This window comes from Calonectris borealis, chromosome 14 (assembly GCF_964195595.1).
Source record: "Calonectris borealis chromosome 14, bCalBor7.hap1.2, whole genome shotgun sequence".
Lineage (NCBI taxonomy): Eukaryota > Metazoa > Chordata > Aves > Procellariiformes > Procellariidae > Calonectris > Calonectris borealis.
This window is the reverse complement of record NC_134325.1, coordinates 10,382,452-10,404,790: the sequence shown is the minus strand read 5'-3', so window position 1 is coordinate 10,404,790 and position 22,339 is coordinate 10,382,452. Positions and strand designations below refer to the sequence as shown.

The 22,339-nt window shown below is 36.3% G+C and overlaps 1 protein-coding gene across 6 annotated transcripts in view; it reads right to left on the bottom strand.

Moving 5' to 3' along the window:
• The window catches only part of USP47 (ubiquitin specific peptidase 47), a 59,678-nt gene that overhangs the window by 31,951 nt on the left and 5,388 nt on the right, over positions 1–22,339 (bottom strand). For 2 of the 6 annotated variants that reach the window (XM_075163177.1, XM_075163179.1), the window contains exons 1-8: positions 10,690–10,725; positions 7,756–7,959; positions 6,701–6,817; positions 5,395–5,533; positions 3,720–3,816; positions 3,040–3,185; positions 2,109–2,188; positions 1,094–1,243 (exon numbers count right to left, since the gene is read on the bottom strand). In XM_075163177.1, the coding sequence (XP_075019278.1) occupies positions 1,094–1,243; positions 2,109–2,188; positions 3,040–3,185; positions 3,720–3,816; positions 5,395–5,533; positions 6,701–6,817; positions 7,756–7,959; positions 10,690–10,710 (954 nt within the window). In that variant the 5' untranslated portion in view covers positions 10,711–10,725. Of the gene's footprint in view, positions 1–1,093; positions 1,244–2,108; positions 2,189–3,039; positions 3,186–3,719; positions 3,817–5,394; positions 5,534–6,700; positions 6,818–7,755; positions 7,960–10,689; positions 10,745–22,339 lie in introns of those variants that run through there. The other 4 variants (XM_075163180.1, XM_075163178.1, XM_075163182.1 and 1 more) reach the window with 4 other exon arrangements.

The following is a 22,339-nucleotide window of genomic DNA, read 5'->3' as shown; positions in this document are numbered from 1 at the left end:
CAATTAGCTGCATAGTTCTAAAAAATTTTAATGCAATCTTAAGAAGAATTCAAAGGAGTTTACTAACTTGAATCCTTTTTATGAGATCAGTGTTCCTCATCTTTACTACTTCTTCAAGACTGGTATTTAAAGTTTTAAAGTATGAAGTACTTTGAACCTACACTGCAGTTTAACCTAATTTAACAATTCTTAACAGAATTACTGTTAAGAATTACAGATTATTAGTGCTTAAAAAATATTGCCAGCATACTAAATACAAAAAGAAAAATACTTTATATGTAATAAATAATCCTGGTAAGCCAATCACACAGCAAGTGTTTGTTTAAAACAACCTTTACTGAAAGACTTGTTTGATTTATTCCTATTCTTTCTCCCAACTTCATCCATAGTACAGGTATTTTAAGCCACAACAGTGGAATTTCACAGTTTGTAATCACTTCTTTTCAGGGGGGTAGAAAAAATAAAACAAAAAAACTTCCACAGATTTACTAAGCAATATATATGCTTGCCAACATCAGTAATGCTGGAGCAAAAGTGACCAAGAACACTGATGTACGATACAATTTTTTATTGTCATTAAATTGCTTGTTAAAAGCATATGGTATTTGAGAACTGAACTTTAAAAAGCACAACAACATGGCAATTAAACTAAAATTTCTAAGTCAACGTTCTGTTCTTTCACTAAGATTTTCAACAATGCCATGAAAATTTAGCAGATGTGTCAATAAAGAGAACAACCCAAATAAAACTTAGTGATCTCACAAAAATATCTCGGGTAAATGCTAAAGATCGTATCAGGAAGAAAATAATTGATTACTGCAGCCCTAAGGCAATAAAGTTGCATTTCCCCTCCCCTTATACATGCACCAGTAGGACTCATTGAAGGGCAAAAGAAAAAACAAAACAAAAAATAAACCAAAAAGCCAAAAAAAAAAAATCTTCTAGAACTTGCTAGCTGGTTCACTGCACAAAGACGAACACCCCAAGATGGAGTATCTAGGATGATACTTACCATGTAACAAATTATACCACTGTCGCATTATGTATTCTATGTGTGTATGGATGCACTATTAGTCAGCATAATAGTACACACCACGCTAGCAAACGCCTGGTTGGAGCCATACGGCCGGATGACCAAAGGAATATCCAGGTAAGTGTCGATTCTCCAGCCTTCATAGCCACATTCTAGACATCTTACATAGTCCTTCAATTTGCCTTGATACAGTTGATTTATAAGATCGGCCTGAAACAAATAGATATTCAACAGAGCTTTAAACAAATGATACAGAACATACTTCCTCTCTTTAGTTTTATGAGAAAATGCCTTTTTTTAATTGCATAATTAAAAATTTAATTTAATCGCATAATCTTAATTGCATAGCTACACATGTAGAATACTATTCCCCAGTAGGACATCCATCTCTTGATTTCTTGTTTTCCCCTGCCTCACCACTGCACAAAACACATATCAAATGAGCTTCTCAAACCATGTTACATAAGCTTCACAGTATACTTTACACATCTTAAGAGTGACTACAAAACTACTAAAATTGAAGTTTATGTTTTTAAAACAAGCCTGATCTTGCAGACAATGTTAACAGACTGATACTGCAGTCCTTCCCTGTGTCTCCAGAGGTAGGTGCAGAAAGATAAAGGAAGTATTTGCCAATCTACAAATCTGAAAATTGGTCTATAACAACTTGGCCACTTATCAGAATGTAGCATATGTTATAAATGTATTCCTATCTTTCTCCTACATTAGAAGAGTGAACTTGCTACAAGAGCCTGCAACATAGCCTAATAAATACTGACAGCGAGGAAGCTATAACAGAAGAGGAGTTACAAATCACTTTCTGTGCTTCAAAAAAAGACTAAGTATCCAGAGTTCAGAATATTCCACTTCTAATTAGGAGAGGAAAACATAGGCAACACACTCTCCAAAGTCATACATGATTGCATCAAACAAGAAAACTGGCAACTATTGCAGACTTTCAATAACCTTGCATTTAAAATTCAGTTAACATTTTTCACAATCATCCTTGAAACCAACAAAACCCCCAACAATACCACACCACTGACTGAACAGAAAAAAGTTTTTATACGATTACCTGTTCTGTTTGCTTCCATTTCTGCTCCAAAGCATCAAACATGACTCTACAAAGCTCCTGTACATCATGTTGCTGCCATGCTGTTAGAAATTTAAATTAATCTTAATTAAAACAAGAAATGTTATTAGTCCCAATACTAACTGTAGCCTTAGGAATACTTCCTAAAAGGCTATCAATTTTTTAAGTCTGTACCTATTATTTACTACATAATTCACTATCAGGCCAGTATTCAATTCCACAAGCAGCTGCCTCTCAAGTTAAGTTAGAAAAATAAGCAGCCAACTTGCTCACAATGTTTATGCATAAACAAGAATTGTGTACATAAGCAAGAATTTGTAAAAAATACAGCAATGCTAATATGCACTGTTATAAAATAAACTAGTCCTGACTTATTTCCCACTTTGCGCTGATTCTCTAAAACTCAATTTTTTTTTTCCTTGTAAGTGTAAGGACATTGAAATCCAACTCCTTATTATCATGTGATTACTCCATGGAAAAAATCATTAGGTTATGGGGCAAAATTCACTATACAAGTGTCAAAAAGACAAATACAGTGTTTGATTTTATTCAATTATCCATCTTATTTCTACTGAAGTGGAACGTGCATTTGACATTTGTGATTCAAAACAGATGCAAGTTTCTCATGAAGAGCTACTTTTTTAGAAACAATTAGCAACTGTAATGATAGCTTAATTACAAAAATATAATGCTTTTTACTTTAACAGCCTAAAACTCACAGACATCATTTCTTTAAAAATCAAACACACACCACAATAAAATATCCATTTAGGTTATTTTGTTTCCATTGAAACAAAGTGAATTCTAATAATTATTTTTAATTATTCCGGTATTTTTCCCCATCAACAGCAGTTTAGGCCCCTAGCAGGCAGCTGCTGAAGTAAATCACACAAGCTTAATAGCTGCATATTACCCTCACTACTATCCCATCCAAAACTTCGTGTAACATCTGTTGTTTCAATTGCTCTTTTTTTGCTGGTCTGCAGTAAAACAAACAGTCTTTGAAGCTGGTAGGGGATACTCGTCACAGGATCCTCTTCAGATTCTTCAAATTCCCATCTATTCACAACACAAGATATTTGACAATTAAAAATGCCTTGAAAACATTACTCAAAAAGGCATTTAAATCAGCACTTACTACATTTCAACAGGTCTGCCAGATTACAGAGGTTAACTGAAGCTCTGTTTCTTGGGAAAAGCCAAACGAAATTGCTTTCCATTTCTGCAGTAAACGACAATACTATTCTTTAAATGCACAAATATAATGAATAAAATAATTCTGAAGCCATTCACTGCACAAATACAGCCATGAACTGCACTTAGTATCAGACTTAATTTCAAGGGTGATGTTTTCAAGATGGGGCAAATTTTTTAAAAAGCTTGTCCATGCCATAACCAATAACACATCTTAGTATTTTACTAAAAATCTGAAGCTTCTGAGCAGATATAATTTATAATAGCCTATCCAGCTTGACTTCATGTATGCTTTTCAGTATCCAAACAAGGAAATTTTGACAGGAGGAATTCAAAATGGTCTCCTACCAATATATACCAGCACAAATTTAAGAACAGGTTTTGATTATATATACTCACTTATATAATGCATTTCTAAATTCAGGAGTCATGAAAAGTGTTTGTAGAAGGCTGTTCAAGTAGCAAGTCATTGCTTGATTTACTAGCCCCACATAACCTAAAAATACAAGAAGAATCAGATGGAAATAACGCAAAAAGATGGGAAATCTTTTTAACTTTAACTGTGATAATGTTTAAAAACTGCATCCATCTGTTGACATGTATTGTTATTTACACTATAATAATTGAGGAAATATTACAATTGCTCATTTCTGAGAGCAGAGTATACAGAGTAATAGTTTACACAACAGAAATAATTCCCCTGAATGACACAAAGCTATTTTAGTGATCATGAATTATGTTTCATGAATTATGTTTCACAATAATAACCAATATTTAATGTTGAATACTGCACCAATGAGGACATAGGTAACTGTAAATATTTTAATAGTAGATTTAAATATTTTACAGCATAAGCTAGAATTTGTTTAAACACAAGTGTGTACTAGCTTAGTTATTGTCTGATGTCAACTAAAAATATCCTAGTTATAATGTGAATCTAATTTGTATCTGCATTGGTTTGTACTATCATCTCAGAACTATAAAAAACCCCCAAAACTCTGAAGTGCCCACTCACATGTATCTTCTAAAACCTTCTCCCATGATAACCAATTAAAATAGCTACTAAAAATCAGTGTTATTTTTATTAGCTGAAAAGGGAATTATTTACTTCTATTCACCTTACTGTAATTTTAAGATTTTCTCCAAAACATACAATATTAACAACAGTTGATAAGTAAGCAGCATATACTGAAGCATAGTGTAATAAAGAAACTAAATATGTATAAATATTTATACTCTGAAGCTCTTAGTATTAACAAAAAAATCTCAGTTCCCTACTAGTAATGAAAAGGCAGCTACTCCATGCAGACACAGGCTTCTTCTGTGAAGAGACCGAGTTAGAACATGTGTATTTTATTTATTAATCTACTCTATAAGGATCATCTTTTCATAGCTATATTAAATGAAAAAACGGTATGAGGCAGATAAACGTCCTTATCTCTCAAAAGAATCTTGAACACACATGAACAGGTGTAATATGAATGTCATCTTTGTGTCTGCTCAACAAATTTAGTATCAGGAGTTTGTCTCATTACTGAGCTGTAACTTGCTATCTCCCCCTGCGCAGCAAAGGCACCCAGCCAGCCTCCCAGGATCTGCCCTGGCACTTGTCTGCGAGGCAGAGCTGCATTTCGCTTCCAGAGGGAGTCTCTGCTTGCTGGTGGGGAGCCAGGCAGCGGAGGATGAACCTCTTGGGGAATCACCGTACCCCAATCAAGGCAGAGAAACTGCAACCGGGGGCTACAGGAGGAAGGCTTTAGTTAACACGCAGAGTGCAGAGATTTGGCAACAGCCCCTCTATAACAGAGTATCAAGTACTCATTAAGCTGTGAGCGAACACACAGCTTGAGGTGAATACTTTCTGGTAATACAATCCTGACTACTCAACTAGGGACACAGCAGCAGGTTAATACTGAAAAGGAGGGCCCCTGACAGAGAGTTTGACTTGCACTGTCACAAGTAAGAAAAGGATAGGATTCAGCTCTTCTGTTCCCAAAGTGATAGGAGAACATTGTAGAAACCATGATGGAAAATGATGGAAAAAGCATTGCCTTTACAAGACAGAACACTATACCTGTCTCCGATTTGCTCAGGACTGAAGAATAAGAGTAGCTTTGACTGACATAGTCATTGGTACAGCCAACAGAGCCTTCTCTTGGAAGAGGGCCTATAAATCTGTCTTGCGCACTGTCATCTGTTGTACCCGAGTCTTCCTAAAAACATAAATACACTGATTTTACGCAAAAATTAGACAACAAGTTTTTACTGAAGCACCCACAAGTTTTACTACTTTTTCTCATGGCTAAGAAATCAATTTTGTTAGTGTATCACACAAATTTTACAAAATTGCAGGTATACAGTTGCTTGAGTAACTTTAATTCTGCCCTCCAAATTCTCAACCCCTCGAGAAATCATTCTTTGCATTAGTGGAAGCAAATGCCCTTTAGAATACTGTATAATCAAATACAGTACCATAATGCATACAAAAAGCAAGTTTGCAATTTAGCATCTCCTATGTCTCACTGTATTTCTGCACTGAAATACAGAATGAGATTTTCCCCTCCCCTCCGCCCCGGTATAAAAATTACAATTCAATATTCTTTCAGAATCACCCTCAAATTCTGACCTTGTGCACAATTATTTAAACAGGGGATTTTTTTTTTTCCCCTTTTCAGATAATTAAGTCCACAACAAAGGCTAAGTAGGCCAGCATTATGCTGACATGAGAGCTGCGTAATAAATCTTAATATATCACTAGTCTATCCAATCCCCAATTTAAATAAACTGCAGCTGTGTTTATCTTTCACTGCATCACATATTTGAGAAATAAGAAATTTCAAATATTTTATTATGGCAGACAGTTGCTTCTAGCAATACTGACAACTCTTCTTTTTTCATATATATATGTTTTTTTTTTCTTAAAGGTAAATTTGGAAGTAGGTAACTGCTGTTGATACAGGACTGCCATTTCTGAGAATTCTGTCAGCATAGCCTATTACTGCTTTCAAACACCCAGAGGAAAAGGATTAGGTATATGATTAAACCTGTATTGTTAAGACTTATCTCTAAATGTGTCAAAGATTAATTAATTACATAACCTTAGAAAATTACTCACAGCAAAGCATTACATAAATATTTGACAAGCATGAATGAAAAGTGACAGCAAGTCATTACTAATGGAATTGGTCCTACTCAGAAGACACCTAAAAGTGTAAAATAGTAGTCTAAAATTCCATTGAGAAGGCTCCCGAAGAAGCTTATTATGAAACATACAGCTCAATTTTATTTCGTTTTCTGATCTCACAACAGCAATACACAGAACATACATCTCTCTCCCCCCAACACTATAGCTTATGTAGCTGAGCGAAGATTTTACTTACCGGCATTATGTGAGGCTGCTCACCATCTTTGTCTGTCAAATGCAGAAAGTTCTTCTTCCCTGGCTCAAAACCAGCATCAAGAATAGTTTTGTCACTGTTCTGATCTATTGGAGTCTGCTAAAACAAAACAAAACAAACAAACCCAACACTTTTTTTTTTTAAAAAACAGATCTATACCCAATTAACAGATTCCGTCCAAGTACATTGCTTGAAGCAGGTTCTGACACACTAAGATGAAACGAAAATAAATAATTATCCAGTATAAACAAAACATACTCATCATAATACCGAAAGAATTTCGGAACAGTTTAAGAAACAGTGTAAATTAAGTATTACAGTACAGTTTAATACTTAGAAGTTGGTTAATCTACTCAGGAGTCAAGACACTGGTCTACAAGTTTCTTGCAGAACATCAAACCATCTAGTGTCTGACATAGCCTGCACACGCTTTTATTTTTTTAAAGAAAAAAAAATGAAGTTCAGCAAGCATAAACATCACCTGAAATAAACTAACATCTATTTCTTAAGGAATCTTATTAAGTTTTCTAGGTGCATCTATAGAAATCATATTAACTAAAACCAACACCGATTTACAATAAAGCACAGAAGTTGTATTAATCATAATTTTTTTGTATTATAAATTCAAATAGGTCTAAGAAACATGGAAAGTCACTACATAGCATACTTCTGCTGAGAAGAAAACACTTCTCAAACAAGATCACAGGAAACAGGAGATTAATTATCATGGGTATTACTACTAAAAATACATACTGATAATGAAAACTAGCATTACATCTGAAGGATCATATCAGTTTCTTTTGTTTAATGATTAAATACATATATCAATTAAGAGCACATTTTGAGACTAAAATGTAGATATAATACAAAATAAAATTCAGCCAAATCAAAATAGTGGTGTCAGTCTGCTCTGGTGCACCTACTACAAATTTTTACAGGAATTAAATGAGCACTATGCAATACAGATAGCACTTTTCTATAATGTGAAGATTTAAATGTTTGCTATCAAGAGGAAATAAAAAGCACTTTTGCCATACCGTATCAGTTACATTATCTCCATTTCCCCACACTAAATCAAAAGTTCCATTCACATAGCCCACTTTTGAAGCCACGTCTTCAAACAGCCTTTTAAGTGGTGTGGAAGCTGGCAGGTTCAAGGTAACACGCTCATTCACTGTCTTGGAATTTGTGGTATCTTGTATTATACACAGCACCCTGGGTTCCTCAGCAGCACTTTCCACCTGAAATGACAGCAGGCAACAATTCATGAGTAAAGATAAGAATATTTTGGAGTTTAATTGAAAAATCAAAACAAGACTTCACCAGTAAAATGTGGTACATTTTTACAACCTAAGGATCCTAAAACTGGACTTTATTTTTGAAAGCAGGCATAAGGAAATTAAGAACCTTCTAGTTTTGGAAAACCTATGTAAAAACAAGCTCCATTTTTATAGAACAAGAAGGAATTTGGATGGGTGGATCACTGTGTAAAGAGAGAAACTGCTCAAATTCTGCACAGAATTTCAGTCAGTAAGCAGACAGAAGACTACTTCAAATCAGGAATAGACTTTCAAATCACCACTTCAAGCTCATATTTTGCTTTGACATGATTATAAATCCTACTGAGGTAGAAGTATACCTTTTGTGATTTTTAGAAATGCAACCCAGAAGATCTGCAAGCTTCCAAATAATCTTGGAAGCTGACCATTAAACAAAAAATTTTGTAATCAAGTCACCAACTTTCTTCTACTAAATCCACTGCTGCATGAGTCACAGGAGAAATTCTTCTGCCTGAACAGGTAAGAAAATTAACACTGCCAAATGGCTGCTAGACAAAGTAAAGTTAAACAGTCCCCAAGGACTCAGCCTTTTCAACTCGTAAAACACAAAGCATTAGTAATGCATGTCAGAGCACCCAAATCTCAGTCCTAACGGGCACTTCGTCTAAAAAGGCAAAAAGATACATGCAGCGCTACCACAATTTTCAGTGGATAAAAACATTAACAAATAGCAAGAACTGTGTTCATGCTAAAACTGTCAGGTACGTCACAAGCATCTTCTAGAGAATAAAGAAATACAAAGAAGATCTAAACAACTTCAGCATCCCTTGTATTTCTACACAACTAGCCTCAGAACACAGATGACCAAAGTGGTATAGTCCCTTATGAGAGCACTTACATCACCAAACCTTTTAAAAAGGAAAAGAAACATTTTAGCTGATGCTGCATCCCTCCATTTTACAAAATTTCAAGATCAGCTGACAGTCTTCACGCAGCTATAAAATGAAATGTTAGCTGACTGCAGCATCTATTCCTTCATCATCAGAAAAATGTTGTCAGAGAAGGGCAAATAAAACAACCCCCCCCAATCTGTATTACATTATATTTGCTTTAGATTGTGATTTTTCTTAAGACTTTGAAGTCCCATTTCTCTAAGTTTATCAAATGTATTGTCCTGTGTGGAAATCTTCATTAACTGCATGCTCAAAAAGATGCAAGGCACCATTTCCAGCAAATCTGCAACACTTCATCTTCATACATTTAATCTTTACTGGAGATTTTTAGGTTTATGAACTACTTTCCAAGAAGACAGACAAAACTATTCCTGAAACATTAACCACACGTTACGAAGCAAACACAATTTAGAAGTCAAAGTAATTTTGACGTATTATATCCTCACTTTCATCTGCAGCACCCACAGAGACACGTAGGGCTGTAATTGAGCAGACTAAAATTAAATTTCACCAGTGATTACTTCACCTGGGTTCTTTGCTTTAAATCTCCCAGCACAGCTTCATTCTTCAATTTTTTTTTTTGGCTAAACAACAAGCACACAATTTGTCTCTTTCATTGTATGGTTACAAAAGAGAAGATGAAGCTTGTGGCCCAGTTCAGTGGTCTACTTTCTTGATTTTTCTGGAGAAGATGAGCAGCAGCTAAAACCCACCAAACTCGTAAGATCAACCTACACTTATGATCCAGATATCCCCAGCAATGGTAGAGGCTTGCTCTGGGTGGAAGCCCACCCTCCTCTATAGAACAGTGCAGGGAGGTTAAGAGGTATTTGCTACTATTCATACAGCTTCATCTAGGAAAATGTAAGTTAATTCAGATTTCATGATTCCTACTGATCCTACAACTTGACCTGCTACTATATACGAGCATGTCAGGAACAGAAGTTCTCCACTGGAGACTCCATTCCTTGTTGACCTACTGCCTTTACATAACCAGCACTTTAACTCCCCTCCTCTCTACAGACAATACCTATAAATTTAACTCCTCCTACTCACATTTTCTCCACTACCTTTGATAGTGAATCAATTGTGACTTATATTGGAGTTGCTACTGAAAATAATAAGACACACAGTATCTGACGGATGGAAATAACATTAAGCAAACAAATTATAGAAGATTACAGAAGATTTGCTGGTTGGGTTGCTGGTTGTTCCATGTCAGACAAATCCTCTCTTCTTTGTTCACAGATGTAATTCTGACAGACTGAACTGGTTTAACTCAGGGTTAGTATAGCAAAGGGTATTAAGCCATCATTTGCGCTGCCACTGCTTCAGGTTGTTCGTAGTAAGTAGATAAAGCAAAAATAACCTCAGTCCAACTCTATTCATGGCAAGCATTCACATATACCAACTGAACTTTATCAGACAACAATGCAAACATCTTGTTTGTGGCTACTTTACTAGAAAAATAGTGTAAAAGGCAATACTGGCCAGTGATAGGCCTCTAAACTATTTTGACAGGCTGTTATCAAACTGAGTCCACAAAGTAAACACAAAACTTATTTGAAGCTTCTACTGTTAAGACTGCATTTAATACGTACATAATCTTTGTATTCAAGAACATGCACAAAAAATTCAATAGCTCATGCTCATGTTAAGAAATAAACAAAAGCTAGAGAATCATGCTGTTACTATGTATCTTGGTTATAATTTTATAAAGTTGATTTCATCTGTCTACCTGTGAAAATTTCTTCTTCATTTCAGCAAAGATACTTTGTCTGCAACTCCAAAACATATCCTATAGTATATAAAAATAAAATTAATAAGTCATAATCCTTTAAAATAGTAAATTGACTTTTTTTTGCATAAAGTCAGTTTTATACTATAAGTAAAATATTATTACTGAGTTCCATACCACCATTCACAGAATAACTTTAAAAGGAACAGCCTCCAAATATTGTAACAAGTTATCTATTAACATGAAATTCAGTGCATACTATTTTAACATTTAAGAGCAGTGTTACATAAAATGTTAGTTAAGTTGTAATACACAACAGACTACATTTCATAAAGTAAAAAAAAGCAGCGACTGGGTAAGAAAATGTAAACAACAATTCAAGATATAAATTCATTCTAACAAATTCCTTCATTATATTAAAAAAGCCCTCCAGACATAGGTAAACGTTTTACCTCAAATGGCTGAAGCGCAAGATTAGCATATAACCCTGTAATTCAGTTTATTACTACATTTATAAATTATGAAGCTATCCAGTTTCATATGAAACTGTTCCTTCATGCCTGAATTATTTCCTGTAGGAAAGTTTTTATTAATATGAACCCCTTTTGAAGTATGCAGCTGAAGGTAATAAAGAGATGAAGTTACTGACCTTATTCCTAGCACTCTTAAAGAAAGCCTGCCTTAGTATCATGGAGGACAGGGAGGTGACAGCCAGCATGGCTTCACCAAGGGCAAGTCCTACCTGACCAACCTAGTGGCCTTGTATGATGGAGTGACTACATCAGTGGACATGGGAAGGGCTATAGATGAAGTCTATCTGGACTTGTGCAAGGCCTTTGACACAGTCCCCCACAACATGCCTCTCCCTAAATTGGAGAGGTACGGATTTGATGGATGGACTGTTCAGTGGATAAGGAATTGGTTGGATGGTCGCATCCAGAGGGTAGTGGTCAACGGCTCAATGTCCACATGGAGATCGGTGACAAGTGGTGTCCCTCAAGGGTCCGTATTGGGACCAGTACTGTTTAGTATCTTCATCAGCGACACAGACAGTGGGATCAAGTGCACCCTCCACAGATTTTCAGAGGACTCCAAGCTGAGTGGTGCGGTTGACACACCTGAGGGACAGGATGCTATCCAGAGGGACCTAGACAAGCTCAAGAAGTGGACCCATGTGAACTTCATGAGGTTCAACAAGGCCAACTGCAAGGTCCTGCACCTGAGTTGGGGCAACCCCCAGTATCAAGACAGGCTGGGGGATGAAGGGATTGAGAGCAGCCCTGATGAGAAGGACTTGGGATACTCGTAGTTGAAAACGTGGACATGAGCAGACAATGTGTGCTCGCAGCCCAGAAAGCCAACCGTATCCTGGGCTGCATCAAAAGAAGCGTGGTCAGCAGGTCGAGGGAGGTGATTCTGCCTCTCTGCTCTGGTGAGACCCCACCTGCAGTACTGCATCCAGCTCTGGAGCCCTCAGCACAAGACAGACATGGACCTGTTGGAGTGGGTCCAGAGGAGGGCCACGAAAATGAGCAGAGGGATGGAACACCTCTCCTATGAGGAAAGGCTGAAAGAGTCCGGGTTGTTCAGCCTGGAGAAGAGAAGGCTCCAGGGAGACCTTGTTGCGGCCTTTCAATACTTAAAGGGGACTTATAAGAAAGATGGGGACAGACTTACTTAGCAGGGCTTGTTGCGACAGGACAACGGGGAATGGTTTTAAACTGAAAGAGGGTAAATTTAGACTAGATACAAGGAAGAAGTTTTGTACAATGAGGGTGGTGAAACCCTGGACCAGGTTGCCCAGAGAGGTGGTAGATGCCCCATCCCTGGAAACATTCCAGGTCAGGTTGGACGGGGCTCTGAGCAACCTGATCTAGTTGAAGATGTCCCTGCCCATGGCAGGGGGGTTGGACTAGATGACCTTTAAAAGTCCCTTCCAACCCAAACTATTCTGTGATTCTATAATCTCTGTTGTACCATCAAAAAAGCAACAATAAACATTACCTGTACAAAACTGTTTTCTGACTAAGGACAAACATCAAATTAACTAGTTTCTGAATCTGAAGCATTGCACTTTGCATTCTTCCAGAAACGAAAAACAGGAAGTGAAAATGAAGATGCTAATAGCATCATTACTCTTTTCCAAATTTCTTCAACCGCGCCCTCAGTCAAGATTATCAAAACATAAAATACTGACATAATCTTTACTGACGTGCGCTATTTGCCCCACCAAATGACCTACAAAAATAGCCCAAACTAGATCACTGCATTTAACGTCTCAGCAGGATGACACATAAAGCGAGATATCTTTCTTTGCATATAGAGAACTGAAGTTCCAGTTTTGAAGTTTTAATAATCCAAGATTAATAATTGTATCTAGCAATTGCTTTCTTTACACACCAGTTTCTAATTTCAGATTTGACAGAGGTTTTAAAAATTAAAAAAAAAAAAATCAAAACAGAAAACAAACACCACCACAATTTAAATGTTTTGTGGCTTACTAGTTTTACCTGCTCTCAGTTGAAGGTTACATACATTTTGCTAAAGTGACTTAAAGGTTAATAGAGTCCTGGAAGCATAATTTTGAAACTGCTGATTTATAATATTATGATATCATCAAGTATATTGCCCTGCACCAAAGACGTAAGTCTTCCGATTTTCCTCCTAATCAGTGTCTCCAAAGAGCCCTTACTTCAGCCTAAATTCTTTCTCTCCAGAGACAGGCAAGTTAAGTCCAGTATATACATGGCATGTGTGATTTTCTAAATAAAATAGTGTGCTATTTTACTTGGTGCATGCAGTGGAAGGTGGAAGGGAAGGACAGGTTCCAGGCATCACCTGAACTGGACAGAAATATCTACAGGTTGCTTCTTTTACAAGGATGCTCTTATGGTGGGTTCTCAGCTCTTTATTTCTCAGTAAAGGACTGCTGGAAGATTTTTCAAGAGTTATTTCACTCCAAACAAATTCTGAATGGCAAAAGTTGATTTTCAATATCCCACATAACACGTCGAACAAATAAAATTTAAAAATTATACTGTTTATATGATGTTCAGGAATTTTAGAAGTAACTAAGAGCCTTCAGCTGCTCTGACAAGACAAATCACAAAATCACACAGATGTGTCAATCTTTCAAAAGCAGCATTCCCTACTTTTCAATTAAAGCATTCATTCTAACACTCTATGAATATACTTTATAATAACCACTAGTTCAATTCTACATTTTACAGACAAGCTCCTTTCACCATGGAAATTTATGCTTCCAAGTACAATTAAGAGAACACAGATTGTACTATACATAAAGTTGCCTAAATTTTACCCCGGTAAAAATGGTTCTGGAATTCACCAAATCAATTATTTATTACACCTCACAAAATAGATGAGCATATTAACTACATAGTTCAAGGGCTTCAAACTAACATACAAAAATATCCTACTGCCTTTTCCTCAGAATAGATAAGAGCAACTACTCTGGTAGCGAGCACATCTATTCTGTACTTGTGAGAAGTCCTCAAAGCTAGATGTTGCTACTTTGCCATACCGTGACACAGTATGCACACCACCAGTAGCTTAGTACAAGTTGCAGACCCTCAACTGCACAAGCATCTAAGAAGGCAAATGCAGACTGCTACTTAAGGCTACGATTTAGGAAACCATCCTATGGTTATTTTATCACAGAAGTCTTCTCAAGCTAATATTTTGGTCAATAAATATTTGAAATTGTAATTTCAAATGTTAACCTTTTAAAAATATTAAAACAGTGACATTTTCATCCCAAGTTACTCCATCTTTTACACTCTTCCATTTCTAGAAAGGAGATGATGTTACCAAACCTGCATGTAGAAGATTTCTGACTATGTATTAGACCAGACTTGCAAAAGACTCTTTATAATACAGACATGCAATCAACACACAGGTCTGACATGGGTAGACATTCTAGAGCACCATTCTACATAAGTATTTACACCATGTACCTTTCTAAAAAATATTTAACCTTTTTTACATGAAGGGTCTGCATCTGAAAGTTGCAGAGCATAAAGCATATTGTAGCACTGAAGTAATTCAAGCTGTAATTCTGTATATACTAACAAACAAAGCATTGTTATTAGTGCCATCTGCAAGACCAAGACATCAGCTTTGACCATATAGGTTCTGTATTTATTGAAAATAGAGGAACAAAAAAATTCCAGTGTTACTAGATCTGTCAAAACAATATTCAAATGCAAAACTGTAGTGGTTTTAACACTGCATTTAGATGTCGCTTGCTATTTTTCAGCTTTGAATCACTGAGTTCATTAAAATTCTATAGCAGCATTTTACTAACCTTATGAGGACAAACCAATACAAACATATTTTATTTTTCAAATGACAGAAGATTCTCCCAAGATTTTAACTCCTGCTTCAGTTCTTTTACAAAATTATTCTCAGAAATTGAAAGTGAAACCTAAAGCTAAACTCAAACTTCACGTAGATTCTACCCAATGTTTCCAAACTCCAGTATTTCCAACAGGCAAAAATATTGACAGCATGAATCAGTAAGTAAAATCACAAGTTTCAGGTCAAGAGTTTAAATAACAGATGTGTGAAGTTTGACTGCCAAGTAAACTTAATGGCCTATTGAGACTTAAAATGATCACCAGTAGAGAAGTTCCTACATGTCCACACCCTATAAATAATTCTCACAAATCACTGCAATACAGAGGAAAGACAAAGAGATCAGTAGCAAGTGGCAATGGCAGACATCATGCTTACATTCACAAAATGACTTGGATGATTAAGCCTAAAACAGCAATTCCCAAACTTCACATGACTTCAGCATCTTAAGACTACCATATGAAATGCACACATAAGACTACTGCCTATCACATTACTGCTGGTCAAACTTTGGGGTGTACAATACAAATTTGTGTAACTAATTGGGTGTGTGTTTCCAGCAATTACAAGTATAAAGTGAAATTTTGTAGCTTCAATCACAAAAAAGTAGTCTGCACTTGTACCTTTTACTTCTAAAGTATCATCACCTAGAAACATTCAGATATTAATTACAGTTCAACTGAACACAAGTTTGTTTCCAGTCTCTTTCTCTGAGACGACAAATTGTTATCAAATCAGCTCCTTGAGAAACGACAACCGTATTTCAGGAATTCCTTCACTTATTCCAAGAGGTCCAACCCATTAAACACTACATGGATACATGCTGACCAGCTCTGCCTTCTGCACAAGATGTGAAGGCCAAAGACCTTTCAAATATACAGCGAGTAAGGGGAGAATAATCAGAGACAGCTGGGTTACCACTCCACCCTAAAAACTCTCTCTTTACCCTGTGCATTTTGAACTATGGACTTCAGAGAATCCTTACAGCCCTCAATTCCCTTCTCCCTCCAACTGGGCTAGTCATGCTTCATGCTTTTTCCCAGCCCAACAAAGCTCTTTTTACAGAGGCCAGCTTCCCTGAAACAGCCAGGTGAGTAGGTTACTCCGCTGGGAAGTAAACAAGGGGTGATAAAGGTCCTCAGAATGAGCAAAGCACTGAGCAGTCTCCATCGCTTTGGACACTGCTGTAGTTACTCATCTACTGAAGAAAAGAGAAATCGGATTCACATTCGGCTTTATTTTAGAGGAAAGAAACAACTTCTTTTTGAAAGACAGCTTACTAGACTAACTCTGTCAGAGCATTCAGAGTTGTTACTCAATTCAGGTGCCTCACTGCAGCCTAGTTTGAGTTAATGAGGGAACAGTGCACTTAGAGTTATTACAAATGCCTGAACCAAAACATACTTTACAAAGAAGTATTTTATAGTACACTTGTGGCAAACTGAATACACTTTTTTTAAACACTGTTCCCAGGAGGTCTCAATAAACAGAATCATCTTGAGCTGTTAACTTAATGTATCTGGTGTTGGAACATTTCGTGAGGCAAAATAATTCTGAACAACCTTTAAGACACAATCATTTAATTTTGAATCTGACTGACTGACTTTGTGGTATCAGGTTTGTAAGTACCTTTATCCTCAACTTCAAATTCTTCATTATACCTGGAGAGACTTCAGGCAAAATCCAACAACTGTGCTTTGAAGCTAGTGAAACTAAACAGAGGTTTTCTGCCCCATTACTAGTGAGGAAAAAAATACTTCACACCAAGGCTAAAATACCATCCACATTCAAGAATATATACCCTGACTCTGAGCACTTTCTTAATTATTGAACCTTCGCCCCCTCCTTTTTTTTTTTTCCGGGATGGGATATCAAGGATTCACAAGACTTAGGGAAGCCCTTTCAGTCTATCCTCTTGACTAGGAACAAGACTGGAAAATAGGAAGAAAAACTACCAAAAGGGTGTGTACTGGGCCAGGCTGGGACAGAGGTAATTTTCTTCACAGAAGACATTAAGGTGCTGTGTTTTAGATTTGTGATGGAAAAAATGCTGATAATGCAATCATGTTTTAGCTCTTGCTGAACAGTGTTTGCACAGCATCAAAGCCTTCTCGGATTCTTACTCTGGCCCCCCAGAGAATAGATTGGGGGTGCACAAGAGGCTGGGAGGGGACACGACAATGCAGGTGATCCAAACTACCCAAAGAGATACTCCATGCCATATAATACCATGCTCAGCAACGAAAGCGAAAAGAGGAGGTTTAGTTAGGTTCCATCTTTGCTTGGGAATTGGCTGGACATTGGTCTACCTGTAGGACATGATGAGTGATTGCCTTCGCATGCCTTGTTTTGTTTTTTTTTTTCCCCAATATTCTTCCACTTCTCCTTCACTTATTAAACAATTTTATCTTGACCCCCAAGTTTTCTTCCTTTTACTCTTCCTCTCCGCTTCCTCTGTCCCACTGAGGGTGGGAAGTAAGCGAGCAGCTGCATGCTGCTTAGCTGCCTACGAGGGCTAACATATAACAAGGTGATTTTAAAAAATAATCTTGAAAGTGATATCATTATTGTTTTAGTTTGGCGTAACTGAAATGTGGCTTTATTTTTTGTTTGTGTTTTTATCCTCATTGCTCATCAACTTTTAACACCCATTCACCTCTGCTGGATCACAAAGATTTCAAACAACTTCCTCATCCCCACAATTACAGTTAGAGAGACTTCAAAGAGAGCGCAAGAAAAGGAAAGTCAGTAAAAATTGACAAATTTTTTTTTAAAATTGTCACTAGAGTAAAAATCTGAGAGACTTAAAAAAACACATACAGGCTAGTCCAATTATGTCCCCCATTACAAAGCTTGAACTCCGATTTCAACCTTGTGAATCCTCATCTATTTCAGTTCAAACTGCTTCACTGTTTCACTTAAACACATTTGCATCATTATGTCCTTGGTTATACTGTTTCCCTCTCGTTCAAACTATGGCATTTATATGCTTTCCTCTAATAGTATTTGATATACTTTAAAAGAATGAAATTGATGCCTGAATGAGATACCTCATTAAGACCACTGCAATTAAAAAATAATTACGATACCCTTATACAAAAATATGAACATACCCATCTAATTTGGAAACTCAACATGTAAGACTTCGATGAATTTACGGTGCACTAGTAACACTTCACACATACACACCAGCCTAAAAACTTCGAACACAGCAATGCTTCAGTTATATAAGCAGTTAAAGCTTGAATAGGTGCAACTGCTGCCAGAAGAAGCAGTCTTGCTCCCACCTGCTTATTTCCACCCCCACGCTGTCCCCTTTTGTGCTGGTACAAATGGTCATGCAGCTACATGTTGAGCAGGCTCAGATAGCTAATTCGTCTTAAAATTAATAATTTCTGGTTGGTTTTTCAGTGGCTTAGCTTTAACCTGAGTCAGCACTCTAGCTTCTCAACAGAATCCTTAACTCTTCTGGAAAAGGACCGAGTGATATAACGGTACCAGCAGAGCAGTAGTAGTAGTAGTAGTATTTTAAATGCATGTATTATATGTAGTAATACTTAAATTACTAAATACCAACACCACCTGGACTGCAACTTTCTTTGGTATCCTGAAAGATTAAAATGACACCCTCCATCCTTAGGTATGAGTTCCTGTAAATGTCAGTGCTGCTCACAGGACAAGAGAAGCAACTCTCCCTTGTATCTTGAGTGGCCTAGAAGAGCAGAAAGTGTCATTACTGCAGCAATCCTATTGGTTTTGCCTTCACCCCACGCTCACCCTGTTTTCCAGCCTGCTGTAGATACAGGATAACTGCTGGAGATCATAGAAGGCAGCTAGGGCCATACTGAGACTAATGGCCCTGGCTAAGTGAACCCTAAGAATGCTTTCCTATGGTGGATGACCCAATGCAGAAAGGAGGAGAAGAGGTACAAAATAAAATTCTATAGCAGAGCCCCTGTGATCTTGTTCCTTTTGGAAGAAGGGATACGTGTTTTACTCTCTTCTCTGTCTCATGTAGATCATGGATTCATTTCCTGCTTTCAAAAACCACCTCCTCAGAAATGCTCCTCTAGTAAAAAAATTTTAATTTAAAGAAAATTAACAAAAGTGTTTGCCACCTCACTGAAACAGAGTTGCATGCCAGCTGTTAACTGTCACTCCTGTAAAATGCTTACGGACAAATTATTTTTATAATATATACACGCTACAAAGTCTAATGCTTCCAACTTTCTAAACATGTCCAAAAATACACTATGCCTCAGAAATAAAGAGTATGTTATGAGGCCAGCGTTTACCTTCAAGAGTTTGTTCCTACTATTGTGGATTACTGGGTCATTTGTAAAAAGCATTTATAAAAGAATAGAAATGACAACCAGAAAAAGTTGGTATGGGGCCAGAGATAAGTACACGTATCCAGAGTGTTCGAAAGACTATAGAAAAGGATATGGTGGGGGGCATGTGTCTGGAGACAGCTGAACTAGAGATCAAAACATTTACGTTGCAGTTTTACAGAGGCTATTTTCCATCTGAGTTCTGCATTTAAAAGACTTTAAATATGTCTTACTTAAGAACATCTTGAAGAACCAGCCTTCTTACACTTATCTCCTAATGGTGTTTTAAATATGGTAAATTAAGGTGATTCAAGATTAATTACTTCCCTTAGAAATCAAACATAGCAAGTGTCAATAATGAAAGAGTACAAATATTTCCTGGTCTATGCTTACAGATCACACAAGAACTCTAACAAAGTTTCCTGTTATTAAGTTAAGGGGTAACAAACAATACATTCACAGTAGTAACAGATTGAGTTTTAAAATCTAAATAGTTTTCTCTTAACCACTGGACATTGAGTATTTCACTCTTTTATTCTTAAAGGTTATAATTTCAACTGATTGTATTTTCTTTCATCCTATAACCCTGAATTGTTTAATTTCCAAGCGTTTTTGTAACCATACTAAAATAATTGTGAGAAATAAATGTAAATGAAGATCTATATATTTGCAAACTATCTGCCAGCCCCTATACATTCTTTAGAGTACAAACTTTACATTCAGATCTGAAAAAGCCTCATCTCTATATGACCTCTATATGTCTCCCTTCTTAATCACCATGCTCCTTGTTTTTCCTTCAAAAAAAATCTGAAAAAAGGAGATGCAAGAACATCACGAGATACTTATTACACTTTTATATATTAATCTATAATCACATCATTTGTTTCCTATGGAGAGTCACAGAAGCAGTGGATGTGCCTTCACACCTGCCCTCCATTTCTTCAAGTACAGAACTACCATGAACTTTATCGAAACATTTTCCTATGCTGCTAATATTCTAAAGGACTTTCTGCGGGATTGTAACAAATGCAACGTTAGCATAAAAACAAATTAGAGTCCGAGCAAAAATAGTAATAAGAGAAGAGTTTCCTCTTTTTGGACAATTTTTAAATGAAGGTTTACTTCACTACAAGATCACCAACAGACATGTATGCTAAAACACTAAAATTTTGTACAGTTTGGAGATTAAAAGATGTGAATACAGGGATAATTTTTAACTCTTCAATAACTCTCTAATTTTAAACTGTCCACCTGCTGCTGGGGAAGGATAAAGAGAAGCTGAATTCTTTGTGGGATTCTTCAAAGGGATTCTTTGTGTAGTTCACTAGCAATATTGCACAGAATGAAGGGTATCAGTTAAGAACGTTAAGCACCCATTAAGTCTGGTCATAAACTCTATCGTACCACTATCGCAAAGGACTCCAGGGAGAACATGGAACTCTGAAGCACAATGTCTCCACAGAAGGTATAGATATGACGATGTATATATGAGGAAGGACCTATATGATTTTTCCATATATTAACTGATGAAAATATTTTATTTACAAAAAACAGGTACTACTTTAAATTGTTGTATCTGCTCTTTTTTTTTCTTTTCCTTCAGTCAGCTACTGATCTCAATGCAATACCTATACAAATCAATAAACATACCTGCCTTCCATTCCTTTAGCTCCTGCAGTACTCTGCCAGACTTCTTCAAATAATGCTATTTCAATCTGTTTTCAGACATTCTTTACAGTGAAAACTTTCAGAGTATATCAAGTATATTTCTCACACAGCTTCAAAATTAGAGCATTCACCAATCCTATGAAATTAATGCATAATGAATATTACTTAAAAGGCTTTCAACACATCTGATTATTGAGAAGATACACCTGAACTGCAGCACAATAATCAGTTCTAAGCTATTCACAGAACTGCCAATCTAAAAATAATCTGTTGTCATTTTCCAGAAGCACCTAAAGTATCCTTGTCGTCACAATCTCAAAGATTAAATTGAATCAACTGATTTTTACCAATTTTACCCCATATTTTTTTAGAACATGCCAACATGTTCCTTTTAGAAGATATTTCATCTGCCAATGCTGTGCACGGCCATTTGTTCAGTGCAAGCTGACTACATGCCAAACATTGCAAAACCCAATGAAAATACTACGCACTTCACAGTGGCTGAAACTGTGACCAAGTTGGTTATCATTTTATCAGAAGTTTACAAAAAAATTTAAAGACTTACTAGTATGTTCAATTATCAGTTCTTTAGTTACTAGTGGCATTGTTTTGAGAATATTTTGTTCAAGACAAAAAAAAAGCTAAATAGGCAGCTGACCTGAAGGTATACTATATTAATTCTCAAAGGGATAAAGTGTAAAACATCAGCTTTAAGTGTTCACAAAAGGAATCAAAAACTTTTCAAACTGAATAAAAAGGCTGAATATGTATATGTAACTCAATCACTCAATTTTCTCAAGACATAACTTTCACACTTAGTTTCTTACATAAATCCCAATATATTTTCAAATACAACAGAAAGAGTGGAGCTGTGACTGGATATATGAACATCTGGACATATTTTAGTGCATTACTGTATCAATTTTAATGTACTGGGAAAAAGGTTTAAAATAATACCTTCCCCCCACCCCACCCAAGTTTAATTCTGACAGGACGAAAACACGTAAGTCAAAGGTAACACAAAGTGAATGTATGGGTCTATTTCAGTAACTGTCCCAAGTTTTAATCTTATATTAATATCAATACATTCTATCAGCAAAAGGAAGTTGGATAATAATGATTTTCATCAGTATTTGTGTGGTAGGACAATTCATATTTTAAAACTATGATGCAAGGCTGCATTGATCTAAATCCACAGGTACTTAGGTTTTAAAAACAACAGAAAATAGAATTAGTGGACTTTATCTATTTAAAAATGGCAACAAACAAACCACTAG